Raw genomic sequence first — 19,721 nt, forward strand, 5'->3', positions numbered from 1 at the left:
GAATGAGAATACTCACTTGAAATCCCTAGACAACAATTTTCTACAGTGACCACAGAAAAGAGCTGCCTGGAAACCTTGCCTTAGTTGACTGAAATTTTTTCAAACATTTTCTCTAGTTGGGTTCAGTTTAAGAGGAACCCCTGGGGAAATTCTACCTCTTTGGAGATCCATTAACTTTAAAGAGATTTCATAAAGGATACTAAATAATCTGACTAAATTCGGCAAGACTGGACTCTGAGTAAATCTATCAGAATCCATTTTCTATCATTGAGAAGATACAGGACTTCTCACTCAGGACTCAAAGTGTGATTATTCCATAGTATCACTCTTCCAAAGGAGGTCCCTCTCACCCTACTCCATCCTTAACCCAAATTTCTAAGATGTGATTCTTCTTCTGAATATCAGCATACAAAGGAAACTTCCCCATTGTCATCTAAATACTATGAGGGTATCATATACTGTCTGCTTGTCATTTCCAGGAAATGCTGCACAACATGAAACTCATGGACCCTCACTCCATCATTCCCTGTAAGAAGATAGAATCTCTCCAGGAGAGCTCCTCTCATCATCTATTGCAGGAATTCTTAGCATCTCAGCAAAATGTTAACCAGCTCATAAGTGAATTTGCTTAGGTGGCTGATGGAATGAAGCAAATTTCAAAGTGGTAAGGAAACGCCTTAAAATACCTTTTTATTAGTATGATTTTGACTTTTTTTCTAAAAATAATAAAAACAAATTTTATAATGCTTTGTAACTGGTTGATACACATCAATATTGAATTTTTGTGATGAATTATCAGAGTAAGGGTTACTATCCACTTTTAAAGATACAGGAAAGGGAACTCTGAGAAATGGTTGAATTTCCCAGCATCGCATGCCTAATAAATGTAAAGCAAGGATGGAATTCAAGTCTTTTCCTTTTCTATCAGTGTTCTTTCTGTGGGACAATCCTAAAGAACACGGCATGGAACTCTTTTTTTTCAAGCAACATCATTAAATCATAAACAGCTTCCTGGTGTTATGTGAAAAAAAATGTATTCTATGGTGAAATGGAGCTGGGAATTTCTTCAGGTAAAAGTAGGCTGGTTGCTTTCCATCAGGACTTCACAAAACGTTGTGCTAATTGCATTGCTAATATCTGAGAAAAAGTGTGAATGTTTTCAGATTTGACACAGAAACTTTTATTTCTGGGGCATCATGAAAAATTTACATTCTAAGGAACACAATTTACAAATGAGCTCCTCAGAGAATGTTTAAATTCTCTTATGCATTGTGTTCTCTTACAAAGCTGAAATTGGTAATCATGCCTCATAATTCTCTTAAATCCTTCCACATAGCTGAGCCCAAGACTTGAGTTCCTAACAGATACTCAATATTTGCCTGCTTGGTTAATTTATTAATAAGGTACTGTGGCCATAGAGTCAAGATGAGGAGAGGGTTTTCTGGAAGTTCATAGAAGAAGCACCTGTCACTGAGATGGCGAAAGATGAAGATCAGGGAAAGGTGGCACTTGAACTGAGCTCCGAAGGAAGAGTAGAAACATGGAAGAGAACAAGGTCCAAGGTGAAGGGGGTAGATGATGCAGAGTCCTCGAGCAAGAGAGATCATGGCAAGAAACTGAAAATTGGTTAATAAACATAGGGCTGTGAGTGCAATAAGGAGAATGATAAAAGAATACCTACTAGAAATCGGGCAGTGCACTTAATGAGCTTTACTGTTAATCCTCACAATAACACTGTAGGGTAACTATATTATACTCTCTGTCAGTATAAACCTGAGATTCATGGAGATTCATAATTTTGTCCATAGTTCTAAAACTGGTAAATGACAAATCCAGGACTCACATTCTTGTTGAGAGATCAAATGTCTCCTAAATGTGTGATTAACTAGGAATGGCCCAGCGGTGAGTGCCGTTAGAGAAAATAACCTGGGTAAGAAAAATATTGAGGAGTTATTAAATTATTCTACAAATGGCATTGTCTCCCTTACTTGTGTGCATAGCACTAGACTAAGCTTGGGCATGTGTTTCCGCTACGCAGTCAGAATCATACTAATGTGCCCTTTCTGCATAGCTGTCTGCATGCTTTTAACTAAGTTCGATGTAGATGAAAAGGATATATTGAAGGCACATCTATGTGCTCTTCTCTCTGCTAACTAATGCAATAGAATCTGAAATCTGGCCTCAGGTATGCCTATACATAGCCACATGCTTCTGGACAAGGCTTAATCTTGGTGAGCCTGAGTTTTTGCATGAAAGACCTAAGGGGATAGAATTAAGTGTGACTTGAGTTCCCTTAAAGATGTACAGTTTCTATTTTATATATTTTTTCTAATTGAGCATGCATTTAACACATTTGACTGGGCTTTTCGGTGGTTCCATGGCTCACTGACATTTTCAAAAGTGCTTCATTTTTATATGTAAATATTTATGTATTAGTAGCACACATAGATTACAAATTACAATACTGCCCATCAGTCACTGAGAGATAACTGCTACCTACATGAGTTTCTCAATATTATCAAACATATTGGTTCAACGAGTATATCAATCGCTTAACTGCTGTGCTTCCCACCGCCTGTTTATCAACTGAATCCATCCCACCTAGGTTCTTCTTTGTTGCATGTAGTAAACAAAAATATAAAGACTGGACTGAGAAAGGTCCCAATTTGTGTGGAGCTAAAGCAATTAAATAGCCTATCTGGGTTATAGAAGGAGCCACTGAATATTGGCTTTGAAAGAAAGTTTAAAAGATATGAGATTTAACTTCAAATGAGTTCAAATATGATGAGGATACAGTGGTAAACAAGACAGATATCCTTGACTTTATGGAGCCCAAATATAACCCTGATTGAAATTTTTATCAAACAGGCATTGGCAGGAGTTCATTGTTTTAAGCATAAGCTGCCAGGGAAGCAATAAGGGCACCCAGAAATCAGTGAATTCTGTGAATGGTGAGGATGGCAAGGTTGAAAAGTTCTCTGATGACTTTGGGGAGGGTAACAGAATAATGAGAATAATAAATAGTGCTTATATATTTGCATGGACTTTTAGGTGATAAAATTTTGAATGCCTCATGTCATACGATAAGGTGATGCAGATCCAGAAGACAAATATATTTGCACAGAGTTCTTTTATGATTTTTTAATTTGACAAATGCAAAATAGTATACAGATTCCTCAAAATATTAAAATAGAACTACCATATGATCCAGCAATTCCACTACTGGGTATATATCCAAAGGAAATGAAATCAGAATTCCAAAAGATATCTGTACTCCTGTGTTCACTGCGGCATTATTCACAGTATCCAAGAAATGGAATTAACCCCTGGGTCCATCAACAGATGAATAGATAAAGAAAATGTAGTATATATGCACAGAGATCCGAAATGAAATAAAGAATGGGTCCAGGAAATATTTCTATTAAGAACTTTCAGGTGCCACCAACCCCTCACCCATTCGCCAGATAAAAATGTTGAAATAAATAAAAATGTCATATATTCCATTCATGCCAATGGACAGGTTACTTCAAGACGAATGGCCAAGAGAGTTGAAATTGCATGACAGAATCAATTAATTCTAGTTAAATACTTCAATAAGATGGAAATGTATACAAAGATTGTATCACACATCTGGAATGATTAACCTAAAAATAATGATAATACTTATTATTACATCTCATGAAAAGCTGGAAGGAAATGTGTGTTTCTACCACATAATAACATTAGCTTCTCACCAATTTCTATTTTGATCAAACTCCAGACTGCAGAATATAACTACCCAGTTACTTCACTGTATTTCATCTCACTGCATATCAAATGTCCTGCTATTAAGAAAAAAAGCAAATGTGTCATCCAAGTGTGAATATATGTCACAACTGATAATATTCAAGAAAATATATACAGCCTTTGAAAATAATTCCCAAAGGAGCTCCAGAAATGGTTTGAAGGTAAAATCATTAAAGTCCAAAGCCTTTGAAAGTGACCACTGGAAAGGAAAACACTAATTTGTAAGTATAAATTCTTATGTGTTTGGTTTTTAATAGATTATAGCCTCACATTGAACATGTGTGCTGATTTTTCCTTGCAATCACTCCACTGTGATATTTTAGTAGACATTGAGCTCTACCAATGCTACATGTTTTGCTTTATCAATGGCTTATGTTTTGCACCAAATATTGGCTGCTCCCATTTCGGTACAATATTGATCATTTGATGTTCATGTTTTAGTAAGATAGAATCATTTTTAAATGCCTTTCTGGATTAAAAATTATATTATTTGGTTTCGGGTTTTTTTTTGTTGTTGTTTGGTTTGGTTGTTTTTTAGGCTGAGTGCAGTGGTACGATCTTGGCTCACTGCAACCTCAGCCTCCCGGGTTCAAGCGATTCCCCTGCCTCAGCTTCGCAAGTAGCTAGGACTACAGGCACCACCATGCCCAGCTAATTTTTTGTATTTTAGTAGAGATGGGGTTTCACCATGTTGACCAGGCTGGTCTCCATCTCCTGACCTCCTGATCTGCCCACCTCAGCCTCCCAACGTGCTGGGATTACAGGCGTGAGCCACCACGCCGGCCTCTTATTTAGTTTTGACAATATATAATTACAACTTTTCTACTGAAATCTCACTTCCATTTTGTTCTTCTTTCTTTTCTGTCTTACTCTTCTTCTTATTTAAGCTCTAGCAGAGCAACTGTGAGATCTAGGAGGAGCCTCACTCTCCACTCTGGAAAAGATAAGAACTGAAGAGTAAATAAATACCCAAGAGAAACACATCACTACAAGAAAAGAGGCAGAAGTGCAGGTACATTCATTGAAACTATGTCTCAGAAATATTACATATTTGAAACATTTAATCTTCATAAATTTTTTTATAAGGATTGATATTCATATCCTCAATTATACATTAGGGAACCAAGGCTCATCAAATAATGTGGTCAATGCAAAAATTAAATTAGTAAGTGAAGAAACTGGGTTTCACACCCATATCTAACTACAAAATCCATATGACTGACACTACCATCCTTCCTTCCCGACACTAGTTCAGATACCAAAGGATAAAAGTAGAGTTTTAATTTATTATAGGATTGCAAAATTGTGTATGTTCATTATAAAATTTGTGAAAACAGAAAGCCATAAGCAAAAAGATCCACTATCCCACCCACCTAGCAATACCCATTGTTAATATTTTGAAGTACGTTCTATTTTTTATGAATAATTATGTTTTTAATTAAACCATGATATAATGCTGTTTTATAATCTGCTTTTTTCCCAATCTGCTTTATTTTTCCGCAATGTCATTTTTAAACAATTACACACTGTTCCACAAAATTAATAGACTATAATTAATTTAAGCATTCTCCCATTATTGATATTTAGGTTGATATGATTTTTTACCATTGTAATGAAAATGGTGACAAACATTCTTGTCAATAGTTTTATGCTCATGTTTGTTTAGTTTTTAAGAATAAATTTGTAAAAGCAATATTGCTGAATCAAAGTGTATGCATTTTTTCAAGTTTTCACTGTGTTACCGAATTGTATTTCACAAATTTTTATAGCAGTTTATACTTTCACCAGCATATTTGGGAATACATCTCCCCTTGCAACTTTAACAACACAAGGAATTATCATTTTTCCATTGCTATTATTTGATAAACAGAAAACAGTATTCCATTTTGTTTAATTTTATATTTATTTGAATACTAACAAAACTTAATTTGTATATTTGTTTGCTTTTGCATGTTTCTTTTTTGAATTTCCATTATTTGTTTTTCGGATAGGTTTTTTTATCTGAATTGTCACTTGCTATTCAATTTGCTTATTATGTTTTTGCCTACAAAACTTTAACATTTTTATTCTGTTGAAATATCAACATCTTTTTTGGACTCTGCCCTTTCCTCATTTGGTTATAAATGTTTATCTACCCTGAAATCTGAAAAAAGTTCATCTGCACTCTCTTCTAGTTTTCTTTTACTTTTTAAAATATTTGAAACCCAAGCCCATTAGAAATAAATTTTGAAACTTTTTTTTTTTTTTTTTTTTGAGACAAAGTCTTGCTCTGTTGCCAGGCTGGAGTGCAGTGGCTAGATCTCGGCTCACTGCAACTTCCGCCTCCCAGGTTCAAGTGATTCTCCTGCCTCAGTCTCCCAAGTAGCTGGGATTACAGGTGTGTGCCACCACACCCAGCTAATTTTTGTATTTTTAGTAAAGACAGGGTTTCACAATGTTGGTCTGGATGGTCTTGATCACTTGACCTTGTGATCTGCCCGCCTCAGCCTCCCAAAGTGCTGGGATTACAGGCAAGAGCCACCGCGTCCGGCAAAACATTTAATTTTCATAAATTTTCTGTGAGGATCCATAATGTCTATGCATTAGGGAGTTAACTTCCAAAATGATTCCCTCATTGTCCTAATGCCATATTAGGAAACTGATCCTTTCTAATTGATTTGAAATAGTAAAAATATTTAATATACTTCCCATTGAATGAGTACTCTGTCCTGGGACTGTTCTAAGTACTTTCACAGAATAATTTGTTCAAGTCTCACAACAACCTGAGAAGGTAGATAAGTGTATTTTCAGGTCTATTTTACAGATAATGAAACTTATGCACATAGTAGATAGCGACAATATATAATAATAAAGTGATGAAGGCAAGAGACCCTGGAGCCAGTCTGCTTATGTTTAAATTCCCATTCCAACACCTACTATCTGTGTGATCTTGGGCAAGGTAGTTAACCTCTCTGTGCATCAACTTCTTCATCTGTAAAATAGTTATAAAAGCCCTTTTATAGAGGGCCATTATGAAATGAGTTAACAAATGTAAAGTGCACAGAATGATGCCTGACACAGGAAGTGCAATAGAACAGCTAGCCATTATTAGTGAGTTTTCCTATTCAATTATTCAGGATCTCTAGTGCTCTACAAGTACCACTTTGATTTATGATATGATAATATATAACATATTTTATAATTTAATTCTTGGTTACACATCTTAATGTCATGTGATACAAGTTTCACTCTGTTGTTTCACTCTTTTCAACTTTTTTTTTTTTTTTTTTTTTTTTTTTGAGATGGAGTCTCGCTGTGTCGCCCAGGCTGGAGTGCAGTGGCCGGATCTCAGCTCACTGCAAGCTCTGCCTCCCTGGTTTTTATGCCATTCTCCTGCCTCAGCCTCCCGAGTAGCCGGGACTACAGGCGCCCGCCACCTCGCCCGGCTAGTTTTTTGTATTTTTTAGTAGAGACGGGGTTTCACCGTGTTAGCCAGGATGGTCTCGAACTCCTGACCTCGTGATCCGCCCGTCTCGGCCTCCCAAAGTGCTGGGATTACAGGCTTGAGCCACCGCGCCCGGCCTTTTTTTGTATTTTTACTTTTTGCTTTTCTAGGGATTTTGATAGGATTTGCATGGAATCCATACATTATTTCAGAGTCAATTAATGTCAAAATATTGAGTTTTTCCACCCAGGCAGGTATGTGCAAAGTTTAGTAGTTTTCTTCAAATCATCCTACTTGTTATTTATTGTTTCATCACTGGTGTGTTATTTGCCATTTATTCATTCATTAATTTTGGTTGTTTTGGGAGAGGACATTTTCTAACAGTACCATTGGTTTTAAAAAACAAAGGAAGAATACCCTGTGATTCAAATCCTAAATGACATAATTACCTTAATGATTTTACTTTGACTTAAATCATACAAATGGACATTTATGCATCAACCTTTTGATATAGAGTCAAGAGCCTTACACTGAGTTTGTATTACCTGAAGTCAAAAGCTTTCTTGTCTGGATCATGTATGAATTCCAGTTTGAGCTTTTTTAACACAAAGTGAGAATTAGACTCATATCAAATATGAATGTAAAATTATTCAAAATGTTATTACTTTCCCTCCTACCCTATTGTAATGGTCTGGCTCACACCTTATTCCACAGCAACTATTAGCAACTTGTAATTATCAAATATTTCTCAAGCATTTAATTAATTTTCATTAAATATATTCACAATAACACTTTATTTGATTTTGTAATATTTAATAAAAGTACAAAAATAAATCCACATGATAGAAGCAGGGTGTGCAAAATTCAACCAATTTATGTACATGCAAGTCAATTTTGGGGTGTAGGAATGTTTATATATTGTGGAGAGCAAGCTCAGATCTCCTGTGTTCAGAGTGTCAGGTTTAGCATACAGTATGTTGTACAGAGAAAATGAGGAGTATTGACTCATCAGATACATCAGTTAAGTGAATATTAGTTAAAAGACTCTCTATTATATTTCATTTGGAACTAAACACCATGAAGACTATTTTGTTGGTCATAACTTCTTCAATTTATTCTGTTGTGTTTTCAGTTAGACAATCAAATCTGCATCTTTTTAAATTTTATTGCATTGGTTAAGTTCTAAAACATAGTGCTAAACAAAAGTGATGCTAGCCTTTCTATGTCACTATATTTATACGTGATTGAATTTTTTTCATTTGTGAATATGAGACTGTCTCTAGTAGAACGTAAACCCCATTTAGATTTATTTGCATAAATATTTGCTTTTCTCGGTTTACTTTAACCTATTTTATCTTGTAAGCTTGCTCACATTTTTCTTTGTTTCTTTTGTTCTCTATACTATATTTACTTTTTTAAAATCTTCTGATCATTTGGAGTGGATATGCTGTTTTTTATTCTATTGATGATTATTATTCAGAAATATGTTTGAAATGTGTGTTTGGATATATATGGCTGTGACTAATTTCTCTAGTCACATCTAAATAAAATATTTATTGAGTCTTTTTGCACATAGGTTTAAGAAATTAGCATATTTTCCTCTCTCCCATCCCTCCCTATCAGTTTTTCTATCATATAAATTGTGGTTTTAAATATAAATAATTATTTTAGTTTTTGCATTTTATATTATGCACATCTTAAAAAAGTATTCTTAGCAATTCTTTTTTGCTTTTAACAATATTTTCACTATTTAATATTAAATACATATTTTATTATTTGCTTTTCCAAAGCATATTATTTTACATTACAATTTTCTCAGCCTTAAAGTATATGTTCTGATTAATCTGATTAATCATGCAGCAACTCATAATCTTTCTTGAGGGATTTTTAAAATTATATTTAGAATGAAATAATTCCTAAGCCCTTCCAAACCTGAGAAAGTCTTTCTGTTGCTTTTGAACATAAATCATTAAGGCTTTGGTGTAGAATTATTTCACCCCAATTTGTTTTTCTTAAAATTCTGTAGATATTTTGTATGGTCTCTTAAATGTTTGTATTAAAAATGAAGTTGTAATCTAACCTGCAAGTGCTTAATTCACAGGTATTTTTAACTTCCCAGATGCTTGCAAAGCTCTTTCTTATTCTTTTGATTATGTTAATGCATAATTCAATTGTGCTATTGCATTTTTAGTTTCCTCATTGTCTTTTCTTATCTCAGGAAGCTCCACTTTAATTTTAACCTAACTCTGTTCACTTCCTTTTCATTTGAATCTATGAGTCCAAAAGTTTAGCTTCCTGTTGGAAATTTAGATAAAATGTTCAAAAGAGAGGAAATATATGAAGAGTGCGCATCAGAAAAGATTGTAACAAAGGGTGTTTTCCTACTTGTATGCGGAGTCAAAATAACGGAACGTAAAGTGAATAACTTATAGTACAGCCATAAAGCAATGGGAAGAACAAAAGATTGCTTCAGAACAACAAGAATAACCTTTGCAGACATAATGTTGAAGCCAGTTACAACAAAGTACATGCTTTATTATTTAATATATAAGTTGAAACATAGTTACATCAATCTGTAATGATTAAAGTCAAAAAGTGGTTACTTTTGTGAGGCACAAAGACTGAGAAGAGACATGAAGGATGTTTGTAGGTCACTGGAATTGTTGTATTTCTTAATCTTTATAGTGGCCGTACTGGTATATTTATGATGTTAAAAATAAACAGACAAATCAAGCTTCACAGTTAGGATTTGTGAATTCCTCCACATGTATGTTATATTTCAATGAGTGTGGTTACTGAAAAAAGTAAACAACAAATTTATCTAATTTTAAAATATGTGCAACCATACAAATCTTTGCTGTAATTAGATACAAGCAAAATAATTAAGTCTTGTCAATTGGATTGAAAATATCTAGGCGGGGGGAGATATTTCACAAGGAACGTCTACATGTGTCTACATGTCTTGCCCCCAGGAACTTCTGCAGATGACTGTCTATCCCATTCATGAAGATTTCCAAGGTAAAGTATACCAAACCCTCTATCATGAATTCATTCCCATGCACTGTGATTGGAAACTAGCTACTAAATAGATAATTCCAAATAAAATTGTACACTCCTGCTTTTACTCAAGCAATAAAGCAACTCAGCCAAGAACAGCTCAGTGCATCCTATCCTTTTGCACAAGACATGCTTGTGGGGAAACTTGTCTTCAACCAGTCTGACCGCACTGAGTTTGTGTTCCGTGTGTTCACTACAGCCACTGAATTCCAGGTTCTTCTCTTCCTTCTCTTCCTCCTCCTCTACTTGATGATCCTCTGTGGCAACACAGCCATCATCTGGGTGGTGTGCACACGCAGCACCCTCCGCACCCCGATGTATTTCTTCCTGTCCAACCTATCTTTCCTGGAAATCTGCTACACCACCGCGGTAGTACCCTTGATGCTTTCCAACATTTTTGGGGCCCAGAAGACCATTTCGTTGGCTGGATGTGGGGCCCAAATGTTCTTCTTTGTCACCCTCGGCAGCACGGACTGTTTTCTCTTGGCGATCATGGCCTATGACCGCTATGTGGCCATCTGCCACCCGCTGCAATACACCCTCATCATGACCCGCAAGCTGTGCGCGCAGATGCTGGTCGGGGCCCTAGGCCTGGCCCTCTTCCTCTCCCTGCAGCTCACCGCCTTAATCTTCACCCTGCCCTTCTGCGGCCACCGCCAGGAAATCAACCACTTCCTCTGCGATGTGCCTCCCGTCCTGCGCCTGGCCTGCGCTGACATCCACGTGCACCAGGCTGTCCTCTATGTAGTGGGCATCCTCGTGCTGACCATCCCCTTCCTGCTCATCTGCGTCTCCTACGTGTTCATCACCTGCGCCATCCTGCGCATCCGTTCTGCCGAGGGCCGCCGCCGGGCCTTCTCCACCTGCTCCTCCCACCTCACCGTGGTCCTGCTGCAGTATGGCTGCTGCAGCCTCGTGTACCTGCGTCCTCGGTCCAGCACCTCAGAGGATGAGGACCGCCAAATCGCGTTGGTCTACACCTTTGTCACCCCCTTACTCAACCCTTTGATTTACACCCTTAGGAACAAGGATGTCAAAGATGCTCTGAGGAATGCCATTATCCATAAAGGAGCCTCTGATGCCAACTGAAGGTTTAGGGGCACTGGGCTGGGTGTCTGTCTGTTGCTATGTCGATGAACTCTAAATGACACAGAATTGTAGTACTTTCCCACACTTTGCACTTGATGTTTCTTTTTTGCCATATTTGCCCCAAGTTCAACAATTCGTGCTTATTTTTCTGAGTGCTTTGACTAAGATATGAAAATTTGGGCAGAACTTACAGTGTAGGAATGTTAGTTTACTTAGCTCTACTTTAAGGATTTGCAGCTCACCCATGTCAAGTGCCGTATTAGGAACACCCCATACGTACTATGAATAAAGGCTGATAGACTTGCTGCCTCCTGAGGAGATGATGCAATTTACCCTGTGAACGTTGCCTTAAGTAAGAAATATTCATAAAGACATATTTTGCTCAAATAAACACAACTTATTATTGTTTTGGGTATCAGTATATGACAAACAACAGCTTACTTAATGCATTCATTTCCTTTGCGCCATACATTCCAACTGGCTGCTTTCATTTTCTTCATGCCAGAAAGGGGCTATGGATTTTCTTTCACTGATAATCACCTACTATGTACCAGCCTTGCTAGGGTATGGAGAATTACATCTGGTCTATGGCACCCCTGCCCGCATGAGCCCTCTGTGCTGGTGGCTCTCACACTAGTCTTTGTTGTTCCACCTTCCTCACCGCCTCCTACATCTTCATGAGGGCTGCTGCTCACAGATCCACTGAGCAGGTAGCACTACTATGGCACTATTCCTACCTCAGCATAGTTTTGCAGCAGAATGGCTGTTACCCAAATAAACCCTCAAGTAAAATCCACTTCCTTTTATGGTAGTCACAGTGGACACCACACTGCTCAACCTTCTCATTTACACCCTGAGGAACAGCAAGGTCCAGAGGACTCCACGGATAGTTCTTATAAGCAATTACCTCTCCCATAACAGCTGGGAGAGGGTGCAATCTATCAGGTGAGAGTCTAGATCCAGATCATAAGCTGATTTTAATTAGCAGCTACAGGAAGAGAGTGAAAATATCTGCCAGTGGATATTAAACTGACCTAAGAAATTGTTATAACCTGGCGGGGCACGGTGGCTCACGCCTGTAATCCCAGCACTTTGGGAGGCCAAGGCAGGCAGATTACGAGGTCAGGAGTTCGAGACCATCCTGGCCAACATAGTGAAATCCTGTCTCTACTAAAAATACAAAAATTATCTGAGCATGGTGGCACCTGCCTATAATCCCAGCTAGTTGGGAGGCTGAGGCAGGAGAATCGCTTGAACCAGAGTCATAGGTTGCAGTGAGCCAAGATTGCGCCACAGCACTCCAGCCTGGCAACAGAGCAAGACTCCAACTCAAAAAATAAAATAAAGTAAAAAAGAAAAGAAAAAAGAAATTGTTATAATCTTTTTGAATCCTACATGGTTACGTTTACCAAAACCCATGAAGTTTCTATTCTTTAATTTCAGAATTCTTATTCTAAAAACATAACCTCACAAAATTAACAGAATGTCAAACAAAACAAAATATAAGGGTGTTTCTTACATTTATAACATGAAAAGTGATTAAAATCGAATTTCCAACAATGTTGGACACAGAAGCACAGCATACTAAAATCATTAATATTTAGTAATAAAGGGCAATGTTTACCATTATACCTGTAAGTAATAAAATCAAGATTCAAGCCTTATTTACAATAAGAGCCCAATTTTATAAAAATATATACATGCATAATGAGGAATAGAAACACACCAAAAAGTTAACAGTTGTTTTCTGTGATGTAGAATTATGAATTTTCTAGTTTTCCTCTTTATTACTTTCCCTGATTTCCGAAATAAGACTGTGTTCCTCTTATAATCAGAAATATAATTTCTAGAAGGAATCTGAGGTTTACGTAGATTTATTTGGCATATAAACCTCCCATCATCATAGTTCAGATCCACTTTTTATATTTTTTCTAGATTGGGACTATTTTGGTGTGGGGGGGTACATCTTTTTCCCGTTGAAATTGCTTTTGGAACTCCTAATTTTTCACCTGATTTCACACGATGATAAGGAGAAGAACTATAAAGTGTTACGTGTTCTGGGGACAGTCATTGGATTTAACAATACATTAGAAATGCCTTGCTTTTGATATGGTTTGGCTCTGTGTCCCCACCCAAATCTCATCTCGAATTGTAATCCCTATGTGTAGGGGACAGGGAACTGGTGGGAGGTGATTGGATCATGGAGGCAGTTTCCCCCATGCTGTTATCATGGTAATGAGGGAGTTCTCACCAGATCTGATGATTTTAAAAGTGGTGGTTTCCCCTGTGCACCCTCTCTTGCCTGCAGCAATGTAACACGTGCTTTGCTTTCCCTTCACCTTCTGCCATGATTGTAAGTTTCCTGGGGTCTCCTCAGCCACGTGGAACTGTGATTCAATTAAACCTCTTTTGTTTATAAATTACCCAGTCTCAGGTAGTATATTTATGGCTGCATAAGAATGGACTAATACAGCTTCTAAGTATTCCCTTATCCAAAGGGAATACTTCCAAGACCCCTGGAGGATGTCTGAAACCATAGATAGTATCAAATCCTATACATACTATGTTTTCTTCCTACACATACATACTTACAATAAAATTTAGCTTATACGTTAGCTGTAGTAAGAGATTAACAACAGCAACAATAAAATAGGACAATTATAACAACATACTATAATACAAGTTATGTCAATGTGGTCTCTCTCAAAATATCTTAATGTATAGTACTCCTCCGTCTTCTTTTCATAATGATGTGAGATGATATAATGCCTATGTGATTAGATGAAATGAGGTAAATGACACAGGCATTATAACACAACATCTGGCTACTATTGACTTTCTGATGGCCAGAAAAAGGATCATCTGCTTGGGGTGATCTTGGATCATCAAGCTATGACGATGTCCACGGTTGGAGTTCAGAAGCATAAAATGTTATACAGTGTGGATACGCTGGGCAGAGAGATAATTCACATCCCAGACAGGACAGAATAAGACGACAAGAGATTTTGTCACACTACTCAGAATGTCAGACAATTTTAAACTTATGAATTGATTATTTCTGAAATTTTCTATTTAATATTTTCAGACTGCAACTGAAACTGGAAAGCAAAACTGCAGATGGGGGGAAGTAGGGAAGACCACTGTAAATGCTAGAGAAGAAAATAAACTCTCTGGTTAGCAGATTGCATGTCAACCTATCCAGGTCAAGTCACATCAGAACATAATGAATCAATTATTTGTATACATTGTGCTAGGTGCTGTCTGAAATGCCAACCAAATGGAAGTTTGAAACTGAATTTCCATACCTTCTTTCATTCTTTATTTAATGTCACAAGTCATTCATAAAATTAACCTGGAACTCAAAAGAAGAGGGTAAAATGTTACATTTGAAAAGAGGGTTGGTTAAACCTTTCAAAATGAATTATTGGGTTCTGCCAGTTACCTTCCTATACGTATTCTAGATGAATAGAGTGAGTTCCCCTTTCTTATTTTTTCTTTTTTTATGTTTTAGTTGACAAGTAAAAAATGCATATATTTATGGCATACAACATGTTTTAATATATGTAGGCATTGTCAAATGGCTAAATAAAGCTATTTAACATATGATTTATTCCAGACACATTATTTTTGTGGTGAGAATACTTAAAATCTATTCTCAGCCATTTTCAAATACACAATAAGGTATAATTAACTGTAGACAGCATGATGTACAGTAGATCTCTTGAACTTATTTCTGCTGTCTAACTAATATTTTATGTCATTTGGCCAACATCTCCCCAATCCTGTCACCCCAAGCCTCTGGTAACCATTTCTTCACTCTGTTTCTGTTAGTTCAACCTTTTTACATTCCACATATAAGTGAGATTCTGCAGTATTTGTCTTTCTGTGACTGTCTTATTTCAATTAATGTGATATCCTCCAGATTCATCCATGTTATCACAAATGACAAGATTTTTCTTTCTTTTTTAAGGCTAAGTAGTATTTCATTTTCCTCATCTATTCTTCTACTGGTGAACACTTAGGTTAATCTTACGTCATAGCTATTGTGAAGAAATGCTTCAATGTACATGGAAGAGCTTCTTTTAATTACTGAAAAATTATTCCTTTATATGAGTCTTTCATTGAACTTGTTACATTCTGGAATGAGAATATTGAATGAAATAACAGTACACCATGAGTCAGATGATGGGACAGAAATGTTAATCATGATATGAGATGATCCCCTCATATCAAGGTAGCCTCTTGGTAGCATAAGTGGAAGACAGAACTCGCAAGAGTAGCTTAGCTTTCCTCCCCTGCAGGTTCACCACTTCTTTCAAAATTCTGCTACTTTCATAACCCTGCTCATTCCCTTCATCCAGCCATTTGGGTATGTGAATGTGTCCTTAGTGTTAACTGTCTTACAGAGAAGTATTTTCCAAGAAAGTAACCTCTCCCTCTACTGATATTCTCTTTCTATGTCTCTCTCATTGGAATTTTATTAAAATAAATTTTATCAGGCAGTGTAATTATTTGAAAATATGTCCCCCACTACTAAATAATAAGCACCTTGAAGCCAGAATACACTACAAAAGCATCACAGGTGTGTTGTGACACTAGGGTTCTTCATCTCTGTTCTGATTGTTTAACAGGTAAATGAAGGGTCAGACACATTGGTGGAAGTAAAGTGCTGATGTGAGATTCCTTCCCAGCATTTCTCAAAAATATATATATTTTTAAAATCCAAACTCTGAGAAAAAGTAGTTGAGAAATCAAGAAAAATCAGAAAAAAATTAAAATTGTCCTGCAAGAATTAAAGCATAATAGTCAACATAGAGACGTTACTGATTCGGAGGAATCCACTCATGCCAAGGGTAAAGCAAGAGCAGAAACTGATGACATGCAGAGCCAAAGGCTAAGTCTTCATTTCCAAAATCAGTACAAGAAGCACTAGGGGAGATTAGACTGACTGCCTAATCAGTCTTGTTTGTGGCTATTTTCATGTGTGTGTTCATGGCCCCGTCTGCTGCTAACAGTGAGTCATTCTTACAAGTAAAACGAATATTATTACTAAGCTTATGCGCCTAGGATATTTTACGCAAATATGAGTGGTGTTGTAAGAAATAATTAGTTTTAGAAGCTAATAAGTATTTAAATTGCATCTGGAAGTGCGAATCTGTGTAGTGCAGTTTACCTGCCTGGGAGATCTGAATGTTTGGTTATTTAAATACCACCTAATAATGTTCACAGTGAGTTTCTCAGTGCTTGGTTATTTGCTATCATCTACTAAATGCTGTATATAATATAACCCTGATATTTATACTTATTAAATAAACTCTAGATATCTATAATAATGAGTAAAGAGTATAAATAATATTGAAAATATTTTAAGAATAATTGACAATTTAGAAATTTCCCAGGAATTCTGATTTCTCATACCCACATTTTGAAGACCTAGGAAACCATAGCATGAACGTATGTTTCTGCATATCTGTGTTGTCTAATTAGATCTAATGAGTGTAGATGGAGAGGGGACTAAATAAGGAAATGGTTGATTGAGAAAAGTTATTATACAACAGCACATTCTGGGCAGTTTGATTTGTGACTATCGGATGAGTGAAAAATAATGCGTACTATAAAGAATCTCAACAGTTAATTTTATAATGATGTCCTCCAACTTCCATCCTCTTCTCTCTCTCTCTCTCTCTCTCTCTCTCTGTCTTTCTCATTCTCATTCAGCAGTGACTTTGAAAAACCACATTGTAAAATTAGAGGATCTGATGAAAATCACTAGAACTTTGAAATGCAATGGTGATGATGGCTTGGGCCTATCTCTGCCCACTAGTTCCAACTTGAGAACTGTCCTCATTGCCTCTTTTTGGCTTCAATTTAGCTTTCATTAGAAGGGAAAAGTATGACACTCATAGTATTGGGGAAAAGAAGTTATTCAAATGAGATGGGGCACAAGCGGGACAAGGGATAACCATCACCAGAGACCACAGAACACACATTTGATGATCTTTAAGAAACTATGTTAGGAAGACCCAATTATGCCATAATACAACAATTCTTTCAATAAATACTTATTTTGTACATTCACTTATTAATTTTGTTTGTTTATTTTTGAGATGGAGTCTCACTCTGTCACCCAGACTGGAGTGCAGTGGCGTGATCTCGGCTCACTGCAAGTTCTGCCACCCGGGTTCACACCATTCTCCTGCCTCAGCCTCCCAAGTAACTGGGACTACAGCACCTGCCACTACACCCAGCTAATTTTTTGTATGTTTAGTAGAGACAGGGTTTCACCGTGTTAGCCAGGATGGTCTCGCTCTCCTGACCTTGTGATCCACCCGCTTCAGCCTCCCAAAGTGCCGGGATTACAGGCGTGAGCTACCACGCCTGGCCTCACTTACTAATTTTTAAACAAATATTTCAACAGAATATACTATTTGCTAAAGTATCTGATTCCATGGATCTAATATTCATGAGGGGAGAAAAGATAATGAATAAATAAATAAACACACAAGAGCTATACAAATAAGCAGGAAATTGGAGGCAAGTGTTTAGGCTAAGGCAGAGAATGTTGAGGGATAGTAAATTGAAATGGAGAAGAGGCCATGTCATATCGCAGAAACTGGATTATATGTTTGGTGTTCATTGACAAAAGCATAAGATATCTGCTTTCAAAAATTTACACACTATTGGGAAAATGGACATAGTTATAAGTCAATCTTATTTTTTTCTAAAGAAGAAGAATATATGCAAGAAGACCATGTGTAAGAAATGCCAGATGCCTGCCTTGAGATATGTTCTGAGAACTCCTTCTGTGCATTCTACAAGAGAGTTTTATATTTCTTTCTATGACTGATGACGTCCTCTTAGTAATCTTGGCTCCAAAATATCTAAATTGCCAACTACCTTCCACACTCACATACCAGGCCCCACACCTCCAGCAGATAGTCTTTATGGCTATAACACGTAAGTGCCTCCAACTAGCGTGTTCTTTCCTGGGTCCTCTTACGCCTGAGAAACTGCCACATGTCTGGATGTTCCTGTCGTGTCCAATGCCTGTGCATTCACTTCCTGTTAGAGCGTCTATCTGGGAGGATGACAGCTTCACTGCGGACATTATCATAAGTAAGAGCATCCTCGGCTCCCCTCGGCCTCCCTGATTCTCCCTGCAGAATCCCAAGAAAGACAACATCCCAACCTCCACTTATCTGAAAAAAATATATAAGGCAGAAAACGATCTTCCACTGACTCTGATGTTATAGTAGAATCAAACTCTACTGGAAGCAAAATGAAAAAATGGTAGGCTTCCTTTGTTTTTATTAGTATTTTAATTGAAGTGTAAATAACATACACTAAAATGCACAGATTGGTTCTGTTTGATGTATTCAATAATGAAATATTTTCATCATTCTGGAAAATTCCCATTTCCCTTTCCAATCAATTCTCCTTCCTGCTGATCAACCACTATTCTGACTTCCATCACAAAGATGAGATTTGTCCATTTAAGAATTTCTAGAAACGAACTCATACGGTATGCATTCTTCTGAGTTTGGCTTTCACTTAACATAACGTTTCTGAGATTGACACAGGTTGCTCTGTGTTGCTGCAGCTCATTCTTTTGTATCCCTAAGTAGCAGTCTATTATATGAATACACCAAAATTTGTTAACCAGATTTCTTTATCCATTGTGAGCTTGGTTTCAGTATCTATTTGTTAACTAAATTTCTTTATATATTGTGAGCTTGGTTTTAATCTCTCTCTCTCTCTCTCTCTCTCTCAATATTTTGTGCTTAACAACTAAAATGAGCACTTATCATTAGATGATTTTCTGACTGACCCTCATATTTCTGTTCCTCCCCACCCCCATCCCTCACTGTGTCAGAGCCTAACAACCTTTATCTTAACCAGGCCTTTCTGGAGATATTTTGTTGTCAGTGTTTATCTCAAATCAGCTAAGAGAGGAGGCTGGGGTTGTTAAGCTCTTTAATTATCCTCCCTAGGATGCTGACCTCTCTGAAGTAAAGAAAAGTTAATATTGAATGAGCTGCTGACTATGTGCCACTGATGCAGGACAGGCCTAGCCCGGGAGGGTCCTTCGCTTTGCCAAGGAAAGGATTCAAGGGCAAGCTGATGGGCTAGACAGCAATCTTTATTGAATGGCACTGCTCCTTGCAGAGCAGGGATAACTCATAGGCAACGCACCCAGAGTCAGCAAAGTATGAGTTGTTGGTAACTGTATTTATAGTCACATATACACACTTTTGATTTAATGCTAATTAAGGGGCTGGTTAATAAAATTGAGAGGCAGGTTATTTTGAACTTTCTAGGAAAGAGATGGTAACTTCTGGCTCATTGCTATGGAAATGGGTGGTAA

At 37.0% G+C, this 19,721-nt stretch overlaps 1 protein-coding gene across 1 annotated transcript in view; it reads left to right on the forward strand.

Moving 5' to 3' along the window:
• Positions 1-12,726, forward strand: part of LOC123566762 (olfactory receptor 10Q1) — a 63,831-nt gene extending 51,105 nt beyond the window's left edge. Inside the window, exons 2-5 of the mRNA XM_065528167.2 lie at positions 480-664; positions 3,761-4,007; positions 4,674-4,798; positions 10,183-12,726. Of these exons, the coding sequence (XP_065384239.1) occupies positions 10,397-11,356 (960 nt within the window). The 5' untranslated portion in view covers positions 480-664; positions 3,761-4,007; positions 4,674-4,798; positions 10,183-10,396 and the 3' untranslated portion in view covers positions 11,357-12,726. The remainder of the gene's footprint in view (positions 1-479; positions 665-3,760; positions 4,008-4,673; positions 4,799-10,182) is intronic.
• The last annotated feature ends 6,995 nt before the right edge of the window (positions 12,727-19,721 follow it).

The sequence above is a fragment of the Macaca fascicularis genome, chromosome 14 (genome assembly GCF_037993035.2).
Source record: "Macaca fascicularis isolate 582-1 chromosome 14, T2T-MFA8v1.1".
Classification (NCBI taxonomy): Eukaryota; Metazoa; Chordata; class Mammalia; order Primates; family Cercopithecidae; genus Macaca; species Macaca fascicularis.